The sequence below is a fragment of the Kryptolebias marmoratus genome, linkage group LG1, assembly GCF_001649575.2.
Source record: "Kryptolebias marmoratus isolate JLee-2015 linkage group LG1, ASM164957v2, whole genome shotgun sequence".
NCBI lineage: Eukaryota > Metazoa > Chordata > Actinopteri > Cyprinodontiformes > Rivulidae > Kryptolebias > Kryptolebias marmoratus.
Genome location: NC_051430.1, coordinates 19,438,178 through 19,455,472, shown reverse-complemented (window position 1 = coordinate 19,455,472; position 17,295 = coordinate 19,438,178). Strand labels below are relative to the sequence as shown.

The 17,295-nt window shown below is 37.0% G+C and overlaps 1 protein-coding gene across 3 annotated transcripts in view; it reads right to left on the bottom strand.

Moving 5' to 3' along the window:
* Positions 1–17,295, bottom strand: part of pcsk5b (proprotein convertase subtilisin/kexin type 5b) — a 57,270-nt gene that overhangs the window by 37,836 nt on the left and 2,139 nt on the right. For all 3 annotated transcript variants that reach the window (XM_017413808.3, XM_017413806.3, XM_017413807.3), the window contains exons 2-3: positions 14,688–14,792; positions 2,197–2,349 (exon numbers count right to left, since the gene is read on the bottom strand). In XM_017413808.3, coding sequence (XP_017269297.1) covers positions 2,197–2,349; positions 14,688–14,792 — 258 coding nt within the window. The remainder of the gene's footprint in view (positions 1–2,196; positions 2,350–14,687; positions 14,793–17,295) is intronic.

The following is a 17,295-nucleotide window of genomic DNA, read 5'->3' as shown; positions in this document are numbered from 1 at the left end:
GACTTTCTCCGAATTTACAGCCAAGCTTGAGCATAATCATTGCACAATCTGACATAAACAAGTTCAAACATGTTTATGTAAGGGAGAATTCTTTACGAAATCCCACAGAAACTCATTCAACCATGATTTAATCGCTTAAATATTGTTTAAATATTTTCCCCTCAAGCTAATTGTGTTTTGCTGGTTTAGAATAAATCACGTTCACTGTTAAAGTTAAGATTTTATAGTTATGAAATCTGGCCATCACTTTGCCAAAACTCATTACTGACTGATTTAAACTAATAAAAAGGTGTCAAAGAACAGTTACTGGAAGAAAAACAAAAACAAACAATGATGAAAATGACAGCAGAAGTCTTTAGAAATTTAGGAAATGAAAAACAACAATTGTGCTTTTTGATGGCATTCTGTAAAAGGATCCTTAAATTCATTGAGTTATGTGGTGGAAAATCTGCTGTCACACATGTCAAAACATTTCTAAGGAACAGAACAACCTTTGAAATGTTCATCTCAAGTCTTTAGGGTGAAGCGGTTTGCTTTGAAATACGTGAAGTACGCCTTGAACGTTATTCCACTCTTTATTAATAATTATTTAAGGAAATAAAAGTGACCTGATTACATCAACCTGCACAGCATTAAGAGAAAAGAGAAGATTTTATACTTTTTGTTTGTTTCAACTCTCTGAACTTCCTAGGTTTATTAGGAATCACACATATCTCCATCAGTCGCAGCATATGGAGTTTATTTTATTGGAGTTGTGTGAGATCTAACAATCCTTCAAGATTCTGAGAAATGACATAAAATCATCCATGATCTAAACAGCATGCTGGAAACTTTAACAAACAAAGACAACCTGGACAAGAAACCTGAGTGACGGAATCTGGAATCAAACTTTAGGACAGCTGTGATCAGAACAGTAGAAATGAATCACAACAAAATATGAAATAAAAGAAAACAGCAACCTTAGTGTTCTGAGGAAAAAATACAAAAAAAAACTATGTTCACACAGATTGTTAGTGCAGTATATATGAACTTATGTGTCTCTGCTTCAACTTAAATAGGATTTAGGAAAAACAAAGAAAAAAATCAACTAAAAAGCTCCTTAAAAAGGTAAGAAAATTAAGATTTTAAATTAGTTATGCTTGTCTACATTTCTAAAAAGAACTGTAATGGAAAACAGAACTAAATGTCCAATTCAATTTTATTCTGTCTAAATTACAGTAAAATCTTAATCACAACTAAAATAGTCTCTCTTTAAAATGACATAATGCCATATGATAGAAATTACTGCCACGACTTTATTAGACCCATCTTACAGTGTGACACGTGTAATAAAATTACATGATTGCTGCTGTTGCACAGCCTAACGGCGCCTTAAATCTGAGCTGGCAGTCGAGTATTTCTCACTGCAAATGGCACCCAGAAGAATCCTGTGTGCCCAAGCTTTTATTTGTTTTCATGTCAAAGTATCATTCACATATATAAAGTCAATATATATATAATTAACCTAAAATTAAGCTTTTTATCCACTACTTTTAACACTGAAGTATTTTACTTTGTAAATTTTCTTATTCCATTATTAAAAGTCACACTTCATGACATCTTATCATATAATTAGATTAAATAGGTCTTCTTATGTAAGTTTTTATATTTAGCTAGATAGGAAGTGTGCTTCTATAGTATTTCAACTTCAACTTTGTTGGAAATTATTGGAAATAGTTTATTAAATAAACCTTAAAACATACACAGAAAGTTTAGAGAGTTGAATGCTTCAGCTGGAAAAATAAATTTTAAAATAAACAAAAAAAAAACCCTTCTGGTCAAAGTATCAGGAATTATCTACATTAGGTTAAAAATTGACAGAGCCGAGGACGTTCAACCACACGTACACACACATGAAAACATATAAGTAAAAAGAGCAATGATCTGAGAGTGTATGCAAACAGCTGAAACACGCTCTCAAATACCAGCAGCACAGATCTGACCCCAACCTGTCCTTTTGTAAACTTTGGAGACAAATTTCCAAACATTGATTTTTTTTTTTTTTTTACTTGGAAACAAAACAAAATCCATAAAAACATAAAATCCTTCAGCTCCACTGACGTAGCAGTAATCTCGACCATGTCATGACCTCGGCAGACCCACAAGCTGGATGAAAGTGGGCAGCATGCGACCCTCTGAGAAGAACAGCGTACTTACAATGTACCACATACTGCTCCACTTGGCGTCATTATAGAATATGTTGTTTGGGGCCACGCTGCTTTGGGCGGGGCTTGTCTGAGAAAGGGGTGGGGCCGGTTTGTAATCCCTCTTGATCCTCCTTTTGACCACCTGCTGTTCTATCCACTCCACCTGAAACGAGCACACACACACAGTCATGAGTTAGCAAAAACTGGGATGACTTCAAATCCCGACACACAGCAGTGACATTACTGCTCTGATGAGCCATCTAAGACACACAGGAACAACTTCATCAAAGTTCATATGAAACTCAATGCTTTTTGTGGCGCTTTTCAGTTTTTAAATGGAGGTTCAAATATCTCATCTTTGTTTTATGTGCTAAAAACCTGCACAAAGGACAAACCATCTCAAAACAATACATGTAGTTTGTGTACTCTTATACTCTATGAGCAAACGCAGATAAAATATTACAAAGTAGCTTAAAATGACTGCATTTTGTTTCGCCTGAGTCATTAGATTAAACAAACCTTTAAGCTACTGAAAGAGCAAAGATAATTCTCAAAGAAAAAGGGCATATATACAAGTAATGAGTCATTTTTAGTTTAAAATGAAAAAAAAAGTAACAACATTCACTATGTGGTCTCATTTAAAATGCAGCAAAAGGTCTATAAATATAACAAGAAACTGAGAATATCCTAACCACATTAAGTTTTACTGGAAAAAGCATCACAACTATCTTAATTTAGTATATAGCGTATTTTTGTCACTTTATTCTTTCTGGCAGCACAGGTAAAGTTATTAGTTTCTTCTCCCAGCCTCCATTGTGAACAGCTCAAGGAAGATGCAGTTTATATACTGTATGCACTAAAAGTCTCCTAGGTAACATCAATCTCCCAAATGTTATGGGTTTCCTTCAAGGCACAAGACATTCCTTGGCAAAAATCTCACTCTGGTGTGGAAGGAATTTTCCGATTTCAAAATCAGCGCTGTAGGATGTGAAGAAGACAGCTGGACCCACTTGTTTGGGCCTGGTAAACTCTTTTTCAACTCTCCGTGTGTTTAGTCTAGCAGACTTCATCTGTCGAAAGTCTCCATCAAAAGTTTCACAAGCACAGAAACTGACATGCAGACAGACAGGTAAGAGAAAAGCAACCAGAGTTTAAAACCAAAGTTCCAAATAAATCAAAACTACATTTTGATCTGAACATCTGCTATGCATATTACTTTTTTTTTTTTTTGAATGAGCAAAACAAACGTAAAAACAAAAAAGGTTGCAGCTCAAAACAAAACCGGACAGAAACTGAATGATGTGTCATCCTTTGGTTGTGTCATCTACTGCATACTGTAAGTTTTTACGTTTAAAGTTATTTAGGAATGATCCTAATAGTGCAAAATTATCATTTTATGTCCATAAAGCTGTTATCTTTGCCTTTTGGGGGGAGGAGAAATCCACTCATAAGACGAAACACAGTATCTTTGAGACATTCTGTCAGTAAAAAAAGTTTAAACTTGCCCAGTTGAATGTTATGTATAAAAAAAACAAGAAAAAAAACACTGGTTCATCCCTCTCGTTTAGATGCTTGTCCATGACTGAATAATTTATAAGTCAGAGTTAAGTGGCTTAAAATACAAACAAACAACATTTAAAGAAAAAGTCAGACTACACTTAAAATGAGTGAGTGTAAAGCAGCCAATACTGGAACAAAAACCTTTATAAACTCTGGATAACTACTGAATAAAACCACAGAAAATACAAAAACGTCTGGCTACTTTAAAGCAAAATGTATAAGGGTATTTATCAGTTTGTTAATATTTTTTCTAAATACAGGAATATATGTCCTTACATAAGGAATAAATCATCTTTAAATGTGACGTTTTAGGGTTAGTGCAACTAAAAAAAAAATGAAATTCCTCTGAGATGCTCACATCATCTTGTGTGAAGTCTAAGTTTCAGGCTGTACACATCATCTTCAGACAAAACTGCACTCATAACAGATAATCAATAAAATAATTTTAGCTCTGTAGAATGTCTTTTTTTTGTTGTTGTTGCTCAGTCTGTCCAAAACCCAGGAATCTGAGATTTTCAAGATATTGAACACTGTCCCTCTGCAAAGGCAAAGCATTCCCCCCCATCAATACAGAGAGGAGAGAAGTGCAAAAAAAAAAAAAGAAAGAAAAAGAAAGAAAAAGAAAGCGGCTGACAAGATGACTGGAGTGTGATTATCTGGTCTCGTGCACGAAACAATCTGCTGGGATCTCCGGAGAATAGGAGCGCAAGGCAACAAGACAAGATGAGATGAGAGAAGGAGAGGCGATAAAGAGCTGAGGAGAACGAGTCTCAGGAGAGTCAATAAAAGAAGACGGAGCTTGAAGGAGAGGCAAGTGAAAACAAATGGCAGGAGAGACCAAAAGGCAGAAACAGAAGGCAGGATAATTGATTTTATAAACAGCATTGATTTCTTTAAAATAGTGTTTTCTATTGACTGTGTAGAAGGCAGAAAGAAATAACTGCATAAGAGAAGTTATTTATTAATTGCATGGACCTCTGATGTAATTCTGCAAGAAAAAAAAAATCATAAGAGACAAAGAAGACAAAGAGGACACTCCATTAGACTCAAAACAACCACGTCGTCAGGAACTGTTCTTTAAATTTGGAAACTTTAGTTTTACCTTTAGCACAGTTCCTATCTGACTGCTTTTGATCCTTAACTGATTAGAAGATTAAACCAATTAATTTACTCACTGGATGGGATTAACTTATTATCAAAAAAAAGTAAAGCGTTTGAATTGATGAGGACAGTGAATACAAGCTGATGGTGGCCTCTTTACTCCCTGGGGGGGTAAAAAAAAAACTAAATTTTAGGAGTAAGTTTCTGCTTCACATGCGAGAAACAGCCTTGTGCACTGAAAACAAAAAAGGAATCAAAATGCAAAATTTTGTATTATGAATGCAAAATGATCCCCCCTCTCCTCCTCCTCCTCTTCCTCTGGTAAACAAGGTAAAAATGGTCTCATTATTTGATTTAAAAGCATGAAGAGTAGCAGGTGATTTAAAAATCCACAGATCAGTGTGCCCCCTTCTAACTATTTATTTATTCATTGATGTCTCACGACAAATGCTAGTTAAACAAACGGGTCATAAATATAAAAAGGAAGATAAAGAGAGTATTTAGTGGATTCTGACATTAAAATTGTTCTTTTCTAAACAACACTGACAATATTTATGTATCAAACCATATTAAGAAAGACTCAAAACTCAATTTTATTTTTAAGCAACAGAGAAATTCTTCAAAAGAGAGCAGGTTCATAAGAAGCTTATACAGGAATGATGTAAACAACTCAAATAAAAAGCCTCTAGAAATTTCTGTTACTCCATACAGATGTGAAATCATTAAAGTGGCAACCTGAAGTGGCTAAACTACCAACAACTGTTTGGGTTTTCACACTTTACCGTGTCAGGTACGAAGATGAATGCTACTCTAAAGCTACATAAAGCTAATACTCAATTTAAATGATAATTTTGCTGGATTAAAGCCATGACGTGTTTCCTATAGCTGCTGTGGAGATGTGCACAGATTTCCTTTTTGTTGCAGAGAGTTATTGTTTTCTACAAACTGTTGAGTTGTTGTCTTCAGATTAAGGGACTTTTCTTTATTTTAGTCTGGGTTTTGGATTTTTCGATTTTTCCAAATTCAGTCTTTATTTTACCTTGGGTTGATCATTTGGTCGTATTATTAAAAAACCTGGATGCGTGACTCAAATTTGAATTCAAAAACAGGATTGAAAGGTTTACCTACAATTAGTAGTTTGAAATGTGAAAATTACTCTGTTAATAACAATATTAATATTCATACGGTTTGAAAAAAGTACAAATTATGTTTTTTTTCTCTGTAATTGTGATCACAATAAAGACCTGGACACATTTTAGAAATTTAATTATATTATTCAAAGACTTTTTTGGGCCACTGTAAATTATTAGTGTCCACTAAAACAAAGAGGGTATAATAAGCAGGTGTTTTACTCCACAACACCCTTAGTTTCAGTTTATTCTTTTGTGAATAAACATTTCTTTCCAAGTTCACGCTGATTGTGTGTTTTTATCTTTTTGCAGCGACTGTTGCCACACGGCTGGCGGTGTGTATTACTAACCGCTGCTGGTGTGCCAGTTCTCGCTCTGAAGCGTGACAATCTATTCAATTCACCTAACTCCAATTTGATGGAGCCGTGGACGGTCTGCTAGCACCTGTGCCTCTTCGTCAGCCCTCTTTTCCAATCTGATTCCCTCCGTTATCTCACTCTCTCACCTTCCTCATCTCTGTGCCCGGCTACCACTCTCTCAGTGTCACTCCTTCGTTTAATTTTTGCTCTTCTTATCCACAGATGCCCCTTTCTCTCTCTTTCTCTCTCTCTCTCAGATGGCTGGCCTTTCTCTCCCATTCCTTACTCCAGCCCAGTTCCTCCCTCCCCCTTTCTCTCATTTGCTCTCTGTGTAAGGGTTTGCAGGTGGCTCTTGCTGGCTGGGTCAGTAACCAGGGGAAACTGGGGAAGAGTTCACTTCATTGGAACAAATGGGAACAAATTGATCCACTTTTGCTGCCGTTCGTGTGATGATGTTTGAGCTGCAGCCTAAAAAATATAAGCTGGGAGTTTGACATAAGGGACAAAGAGTAATGGACAGGATACCCTCCTAATCCTTTCACTTGAGAGAAGAAGACAGTTTTCACCCTCTCTTAAGCAACACCTGAGAACATCTCGAGGTAGAGCTGTGCTAACCTGCTCTAGGATCTCTTAATAGTTAATCTGTTAAATCTATAAGGCACAGACTCAGAGGCTTTGTGTCACTCAAGCACTCTGACTTGATGATAATTTGTACCCAAGTTTTATTATACCAAAGTATACTAAAATTAGCTCCAAATATTTTTGCCTTCTTGATGCTTCCAATATCTTTGTTTTAAAATGTATAAAACAGCTAGCTTGATAGGAAGCAGAGTGATGACCCATTAGAGATAAATACTGTGCATGCTTCAACTGTTTTAACCATAAAACCAACTGGACTTTTATTCTGTAGTGGAAGGCGTTAAAGAAGACGGGAAGAATACAAGAATACGGAAGAGAAGTCAAGTTGTTGTTTTTTTTTGGAAAGCGTCATGAGGAAAGAGTCACAGAGATGCTCAACATTTGCATCTCTTTTTTTAATCTCTGCACAGGCTTCAAAAGTACAACCACTGCAGTACAGTAATTATTGTTTACTGGAATGTTGAGAAAACTGAGAATAGATTTCTGAGCAGAGTAAGCATCCAAAGTTTAGCTGTCTTAAAGGAAGAACCCACTCAAAGAAAAGAATGATTTAATTACCTGTTATTTTGAAGAGGTTGTTGGGTCCTGGGCCCAGTCTTTAATTTATTTTATTTCTAATTAAAACAAGTATAAGGTGTGATAGACAGTGCTAGTTGCATCCTTTACAATAAAGGCACCAGATGCTTTGACTGCCAGCTATTGGCTGCAAATCTGACAAATACCCCTCTCCAAAAAACCCACAACCTAAAAACAAAGGTGATGTGGAGTTTTACCTTTGATGCTAAATCTATGTTTTTGTCAGTAGATGCTAATGGTATTGCAAGTTATGTAAATGTACAAAGTGAAAAGCCTCAACATAAACAGTTAGAAGCAGTAAATTTCCACTCAGGAGCAATTAAATTACTAGCAGAAAACTAAATTATAGCAAAATAGAAAAAACAACAATCCTCTGAATATGCACCATTTTTACACAATTAATGTTAATCAGCTAAAACTAAGTGCAAAGTTGTGTGTGTGTGTGTATATATATATACACACATACATACACACACACACACATATAGTGACAGGACATTAATTTTTGCAAATCTGTATTTTGAAAGATTCTCATTAAAAGACTGCAAACGACACAATGAGGTCACTCATTAAATTGTGAACTGCTGGTGTGAAGCCTCACCATCTTGATCTTTTGGAGCCTCCATGTTTTGACAACTAGGCAGCAGTAAAGAGAATGGCTTAAAAATTTTATTAACCAAAAAACATTATGTTGAGAAGAAATATCCATTAAATAATAGAATTATATTCAGAGGGACTGCCAGCACAAATCTCTGAATGTGTGAATTTAAATGGTGAGACCATAATGATTGATGATTNGGGGGTGGGGGGGGTGGGGGGTGTTACCTTTGAATGTTGGTGTCTTGGAGCCAGTCCAAGTGGTTTTACTCTTTGAGGCAATTAGGGCAATTCTATCTTTGCAATACCACTATGATTCATGTTTTACAACAGATGACTTCATTTATCCAAACATTTCAAGCACACATATGCAAAGTTAATTGTTTCAATTTATTTTTCCACTGAAAGAATGTAAAATGTATTGTAAAAAAATGCTGAAAAAGTGTATATAATGGGAGTATGTCTTATACAAGGTTAGAGATAGACCAATCAATCAGCCAAACAATTTTAACTGACCACTCTTGGCCACTCTTAAAAATTGACAATCAGCCATGCCTGTGCAGACTTTATCAATTACCAAGTAGGAAAATCAAGATGCAGCAGCAGCAGCTGCTACAACCAGTTCACTGTAGCCCACAATTTAGGGTTTTGTTTCTTTTCAAGAGACAATGCTCTTCTGTTATTTTAAGTGTTATGGATACAATTACATTATTATGTTATATCCGCCTGCAAAAAAGTGAGATTGGGACATTATATTATGGCTACCGGTTTATCACGAGCCCCTCTTAGTAGCTGACTGGTTCTGGGGTTTGTGCACACTCGGATCACATGCACTTCCTGGGAGCTGATTGGCTCTGGGGTCTGAGCATGCACGGACCACGAGCCCCCGTGTGGCCTCATACACACAGTTTTCATGGACTTCTGACGCAACTTCCTCAGACTGTTGGACCCCGTTGAACTTGTGACCTGCTATAACAAACTGCCACCGAAGACAATTTTCTTGGTTTTCAAGTTATTGATTGCACCTTTATATCAGAAAATCCATAAGAGTGTAGAAGTTCTTCTAAGAGTTGTTCACTATATGTTTATTTAAGTTAAGCAATTATTGTTTGGTTAAATAAAAACACATCCTGTTGTATATCAGCCATCAGATGCCCTGATTTCTGAAGATTGGTATCCTCTATATATGTTCACAAGATAATCACAGCAACGTAAAAAAAATAAGTCTGCTATGGCTAAAAGTAAATGTTTGATAACACATTTTTGCAACAAATAAGACTATTAGACAAGATGTGCAAGCTGTATAAAAACTGTAAGACAGACAGTCAGTCTGACAAGTTGTGAGTGCAGAGAAGTGCATCCCTCCCACCTTGTCACAAATAAATTTAGCTCTGTTCGAGCTCAGTTGTACCCCCACCCACTTAACGTTTTCCTCATTGTTTATAAACAACACAACTGCTGTCTGCTCTGTGCTGCTGGAAGTGTAAAGTACATTACATGCTGGCAGTTGTTACTGAACATTGCACTGTTCTTAGTACAACAAAAGACTTGTAAAAATGTCTGTAAAATAGCAACATGTTTTTATTGGTAATATAAAAAAAAGAAACTAAATGAGAACCCTAATGAGCTGCAAAACGAGAAAAAAAAACAACAAATATGTGAATTCCACAGGATATTCTACTTGGTAAAAGTCACACAATGTAGATAATTGCTTGTTACTTCTTGAGTAGCAAAACGCGCGCTAAACCAACATCTATCTACACCCTGAAAAGTGTCAGACAGAAGTGTGTGAGAAGATGAAAAGCAAACATCGATTAGCACAGAAAGAGTTGACTCACAGTAATATGCCTCCACAAACCAAGTAGCAGCTGAATTCCATGACTTTGGTTGGATAAGTTTACTACATAAGCTCGGTCTCCAGGGCCTTCACAGCACTCTGTTTGAAAATTGATTTCTTATAGCGTAGAAGTCACAGACATGTATGTTTTATCTTATGTATTTAAGTTGTTTCTGTGGTTAGCAGAGTTTTGAGCCATTTTTATTTTAATAAACTGCAAAGCTGAATTTCTCTGGTTCTCTCCCACAGTACAATAACATGCCTGTTGGGTAAACCGGTGGTTCTAAATTGACCTCAGGAGTGAGCACACACGGTTGTTTGTGTCGCCTTATCGGGTTTAGAAGACCATGACCTTTGGCAAACAAATCATGATCAGTTTATCTTTGAGTCAAAGATGCAATAAAACTTCCAATGGGCATTCCTGATTTGTCGCCAGGTAAAAATACAATGCTTCCGGCCAGTGCTTTTACCAACATAGAGGCAATTCAATTTCTCTTCTAGGCAAGTCCAGCAGTGAAATGACTCACTACTGATAGATTACTATTATTATTACTACTACTCTAAAGCTGTGTGTGGCTCTTCCGGCCCTCAGAAGTGGCTCTCTGTTGCTTTGAGCATAAAGAACATTGCAATTTATCATGTTTACCATTTAACAGAAATAAGGAAAGGGTAGTTTTAGCTGTGTTTGAACTTACAGTAGCATTTTGCAGGAACATGTGCGCAATCATTTTCAACTGTTTGATTTGAGAAGAAACACCAAGAAGGAAATTTTTAAATATCCAGTTTTGAATGAGTTTATCTTTGTTAGAAGTAATCTTGTGACGAGTTTAAGATGATCACGACTCAAAGATCAACACTTTTATGACATACCGGTTGTTGGAATTAATTTAAACAATCCTTGAAAAAGAAGTGAGGTTAGTGTTTGCACTCTGCGTAGAAGAAGAAGAAAAAAAAAAGCATTTTTTGACCTGAGGGGTAAGTGACACGGCGGTTAGACCGATGCCATAAACCAGTAATCTATGCTGTGCTGTATCGCCATGGAAACATGCGTGCCGTTAAATACTGTAGATGAAAGGGTGCGCCTTTCATGGCGTTGCTACACCCCTCTGACTCACGCACACACAAAACACAAACGTCTGTCATCACAGAACCCGATTGCAAAACATCATTAGCAGTTTGCCAGACTGAGCTGGAGCCAAACTAGCCATCATGCTGATCCCAAAGCGCAGACCGGTCCACAGATGATGCTGAAAGGACACCAACTGAAAACTCAATTTCTCTACCTTCTGCTCTTTATTTGGTTTTCCTAATTCATTTCTCCTTTTCCTCCTGATCCTTCTTTAGCTGTAATAGCTCACTTTCCTGTTTTCTCTCATTCCACCTCCTCTCTTTGGTCCGATCTTCTGAAATCTCACACTCTCGGCCTGCTGGCATCAAGCAACAAACCTTCCTCCATCAGGGCACAGTGTCAGGCACAAGAGGGCAAGAGAACCAAAGACACGGAGAGAGAGATGCGTGCGCTTAAAGCAAGAATGAGTGAAGAAACAAGGAAAGAGCAAATCAAAAGAAATAGAGAAGACAGGTCAAGGTAAAAGAAATGCGAACCACAGAAGAAAAGAACACCATGAGACAAAAAGCAATAAATGAATAACACAGGGTGACATGTGGTGTTTCTTTAACTTACTAATCCTGTTCACTTCTATCCATTTCATTCTCTTTTTAGAAATTGCTCTGATGCATTCATTATCATTCGTCAGGGATCAGGATGCATTTGTGCATCTGGTTTTCTCTGAATCACAGTTAGTATGATGATCGTCTTCAATAAAAAGGCAAACATAAACAAGTCTGAGATCACAGGATGATAAAGGAAAAAAAACACATCAAGAATTCATAATTTCCACAAAAAGCCTCATCATCAAAGACAATTTTAAGTAATTTACTTCATAACTCTTAATGCAAACATCAAGACATGGCATACAGAGGTAAGTCCAACAATGACAACAGATGCACTGTGTGCTTTTATTAAATATCCACCTGGTTGGATTTAGCAATGATCCCAGAGTATTTTTGTAAAGTTTAGAAAGTGAGACTTTGTTTACAATGCAGCCAGGGCATGATGTCCTGGTCAATCAAAAAAAAGAGCAGTCAGGAGGACAAGAACATGAGTTATTTGTTCAAACTCTTGCTCAAACCAGGGTTAACCCATATCCTCTTTTTCAAAAACATGTTCCGGTTGTCCAAAATGCTGCACAAGAAAAATAAAGATGAAATTATACTATAAAGCATTTGAAGCTGCCCCTGAAGCTTCTGCTTTTTCACCTGAGCAAATGGATAAAGGACCCATTCTAAATGAGTATTTTTGTGATTACAACAAGTTAAAGTGAAATTTGATTGGAAACTGTCCAATGTATCACTAAAACCTGGAAGAATAGAGATAAATAGAGATCACATTCAGGAGGAAATACAGCCAGGAAAAAAAAAATCATCTTGAATACCAGAGAATAAAGATTATTTAAATATAACACAAATGTAAATATTTTATTTTAAGTTGATATCAACTACAGTGCTACAGTTGTGCAAATAAACAAAATTTGCTGTTCAGCAGGTTTAAACATGTTAAAATGTTATATTTCAACATTCACTGAAGGTTTGCTTTACAAAAACTACACCAATCACTGATGTATAATGTTACAACAATATAACATGATGTGAGATATGTCATTGGAGATATGTCACACTTTATTTACTTATCAATCTTGCAGAAATGGCAAATATTTCCCCCTAACTGTGGCTGCCTCTGCTGTTCTCACTGGTGTGTCTGAAAAAAGTCAGGAGGAACATTAACATAACCATCGTCGCTGCCTGACTGACTGACACTACTTTTAACAGGTGGCAGAAGCCTTAAGGTGGTGTCTCACGGAGCGGCGGCTGTTGGAGACTCAAAGTTGTGGAAAATAGGAGAATTTTCCACCACAGTCTCACTGACTGTTTGCATCCATCTTGGTAGCCGATTTAACTTATAGGATGTACAAAGGAAGATTTGGACCGGTGTTCTAATTATTATTATTTATCATTAGCATGTTTTTATAGACTTGGACATTTGCCTCAGATATTTTCTGTCAGGAGAGAGCTATCGTGAAGGGGTCAAAATGCAGCTCCAGAGCTCTTGAGATGAGATGGAGACGACTACGACAAAATTCAGGTGGGTTTGAGACGCCTGTACCAAATCTGCGACTATTCAACTCAAGGACATTGATGTCATAGTGTTGCATGAGCTTACTTTTAAGCAGGAAATAAATTACAAGTAAACATAACAGAAAAATTCATATTTGAAAACACAGCAGCAAGGTGAGGACTGCATGAATCAACAAGACTCAACAATGGGAGGAAAACAAAACTGAGGTGTATTTTTGTTTCCTAACAAAGGCAGTGTCCCGTTAATTCACATGGAGAGGGCAGGACTTGGGACCATTCCAGCTTCAACTTCCGGGTTTTCATCGGAGGTCTACAGTCTTTGACAGCTACTCAGACTGGGGCCAATTGAAAAGCAAATATCCAACAGCAGAACTACTCAGTTCAGCTGGGTGTGGGGTTTTTGCATTTCTTTTGTATCATGTGCAGCCCAAAAACCAGCTCAACTATTTTTCACTGTAAACAGCTGTTTGATTAAAGGTGATGCTGTGTAAAAGTTTTTAAAATGAGCATTTCCATTAATCCACTATGAAAGTTTTTAACTTTGAGTTGCTTCAGATGGCATGAATTAATGCTAAAACAATCCCCAGACTAACTAGTTGTTAGCTTGAATACCCTATTAGAATTCCAGCCTGGTTCTCTAAGCTGAGATCTTTCTGACTTCTATCTAACGCAGGTGAATTACTGACTGCTGATACTAACGCCAAAAAACTCCCCTTCACAAGGAACAAATTATTCCAGGCTATCCCTTTAGAGGTTATGAAAAAGCATGGAGAGGAGTTTGAGAACTTTTGTCTGCAGTAGTTGTATTTATGTATGTAAATCTGCACTTTTTAATATATCGAAGCTAACGTTTTTAGCTTTGTAAATTCCCAAGATATGAGAATACCCGTCCAAAACATAATGCAATGATATAGAATAAGTAAATAAAAAGTGACAAAAGTGTTCTTGCAATAACCCCTTTTTGACAGATCTGATTTTTAATGTGGAGATCAGTAAAGTGGTGTTGTGTCACCTCCTCCGGAAAGTGTTTTCCAGTACACAGAATTGATTAGATTACACAGTAAATAGTACAACAGTCACTTTGTAACCAGGACTTTTTCTGGCCAGCTAGCCTGCATGCAAAAACCTGAACATACATAAAGAAAAAAATAAATATTTTTTATTTGAAATGGCCTTTGCTAGAAATGCTTCAGAGGCAATCTGCCAAAAGCATGTTTTTTTTAAAAAATGCCCACACATACTGATTTTTAATGAAACCATCAAAACTCAAGGACCACCTGCTTTTACAAGAATAACAGCTGCTTGTGATCATCATTAACAGATGGAGTTCCATCTACTGTGGCTCCGAATGCCAGTTTAATCACATGATATCATACATGAGTCAGGTAATGCTCACTGAGTCATTGTGGTAGAACCGTGCCATTAAATCCAGTGATAAAAACCAATAAAACAATCAGTAACTGCAGTAGGAACACAACTGTTTTCAAAGCTATACAAAAAGGCTCACCTTGGGCTCCATGGAGATGAAACTATGGCGACCACGGCTGGACAAAGTTGATCTCTTGATAGTCCGACTGTGGTAAAAGTGATAGTGGTCTTTGAGCTCCCCAATCTGCAAAATATGCAAATAGATTTAAATAAACTGTTAGCATTATTACCTTTTTTTCTTGTGTAACACCATCCTAAAACTGTTACTGGTCAGGACTTATAGAGATGCTGGTTTTCAGGATGCAGTTGTGGAGTTATTTTGTCTGTGTCTTCACATCCAAATTTCATTTCACAATGTAAAGGTAGCAGCTTGGTGTGGGACAGAGCATCCACCGCGGAGCCCCTTTCCTGTTTCGTAGCTGGAGATCTTTATTTCTCATTATGACCACATTACTGTACATTTGATGTTATGCTACAAAGTAAATGTACAATAAGTCTGATCGAGTGCTTTCAGGAATAATGACTATAATACTTAAACATCCAAAAGAATAAACAAAAGAATGCACATGGCACCATAATACAAAAATATAGTTACTTATCCAAATAATGAATTATTGAGTGACCACCACAAGTTGGACTTTTTACAAGTACTTCAAAAGATTTTTCTTGCGTTTCTTAAAACTAGAACAGGAAGACTAAATGTGGGGAGAAAAAAGTGCAACTAAAAGAGATAAAGACTGGAAGTCAGACAAGCCCAGAAACACAATCAAAGACTTTCCACAACAGCGAGAAAACGAGGACAAACACCCACAGACAGACAGTAAGCTGCTGGACGGTGATTAGTTTTAATAATTGATTAAGACCATTCAATCCCTCAGATGATCAAACTGTCATGGCTGCCAGGAGTCCCGTGGCGCATCACTGATCCACCGTCACAGAACCCGCTTGATCAGCTTTCAACTCATATTCAAACACAAATTCGTCAACATACACACCGATAAGTGAAGAAAGCAAGATAGTTTTTGCTTTTTACAACCTTTAGCACAGCTTCAAAATGTCTTTATCTCCCACCTTTGATCCTTGATCACAGCACAAGAAGGAGCTGGCGCTGTTATCGTAGTTATGAGCACGTGTGATCACAGACATTTGTGGGGGCTTTTACGGTCAGCAGATGTTATCCAAATGCAACAATCCGCAAAGTGAATTACAACTTCTGCAAGGAAACTGGTTAAGTGGAAATTTGTGGAAGCTGAATGGCTCTGACACAGACTTGTATATCATCAGTTCAGGATGTTTTGTTTCTCTGTTACTTTCCCACCGGATTGATTAAACTTTCATGTCATCTTTAGAAAACTGACTGTTTTATTTCCTCAAAATAAAGTATTATTTAAAGGCTAAGATTACCAAACTAGAGGTTCAGGTTTTATCAAACAACAGGACAAGGAAAGCCACAAGACACTGCATCTACAAAAGAAAGTGTCGAAAGAAAAGTGCGTGGTTTGCAAAATGTATTTTCAACTTTTTTGCAAAACCTTGCAAATACTGTCTGCAGCCATGTGACATGGAGTTGCTTAAGATGACAACGATGGGCCTTAGGTGTGAAACAAGAAAACAGAGAATATAACTTTTTAAGAAGTTGGACAACAATCCACAAAAACAACATTTCAGAAACTAAAGCATCTGAAAACACAAGAAGACAATAAAACAACAAAAAAAGCCTTTTAGGAAAATAATCAACCTAAGAACACTATTTTTACAGTTTTGTGCTGTTTTCTTTTAATATCTATTTTTTTATTTCTTGTTTCTAAAATGCTCTTCTTGTTGTTGGGGTTCAATCTTCTTGTTGTTTTGATGTCCAAAATGTTGCATATTTTTACTTTTGCTGCTGTTGTGTTTTGGATCATTAAGTCACATTTTGTGAAACGCTTCATTTTTGCTTGGACTTCTGTAAACTCTCTGCATTTTTTTGTAGCTTTTTTTTCTTGAATTTGATTGCGTCTTTCACCCAAACCTTGTACGTTTAGCTTGACACGGATAATGTAACTCTTCAGAAAACAAAGACGCATCAATCATCAACAAATAATCTCCTAAATTGTTATTGATCCAAGTGTCTCCCATCCATGTCTGGCTCCAGATTATGACCAGTAGCTCTCAATGCGTTCCACATCCTCTCCCATCCCTTCAAAAACACCAATTTGGACAGATACCAACGTCTGGGGCCTCGTCAGCTGATTTAGACTCAATTTGGGCCAGTGTCTTAGTTTGAGAAGGGGGCTCCATGGTTAAGAGGATTACCCAGAATTCCCCAACGAGGTGCTCTTGCACTCCATGCCAACTCTTTTCATCCATCCATCCATCTATCGTCCCTTCTTTCACTCCCTCATTCTACCATCTCTCAGTGTGTGCTCATCTTTGTCCAATTTTCCTTTTCCCAACCCTGTCAAGAAGACTATATTGTCCCTGTTCGGCATCATTTTCCTCACATCCCCCCCTTTCTCTCACTTTGATTCCTTTCACATTTAAGAAAATCTTCTCGTCTCGTGTTCAGGAGGGAAACAAAGTTAAATTAAGCAAAAAATAAACTCAACATCGGACAGCCATTACTCCAAAATAGTTTATGCATAAGTGTTGCACTGATTAGCAGGGTGTGCGTTGTGTGTGTGTGTGTGTGTGTGTGTGTGTGTGTG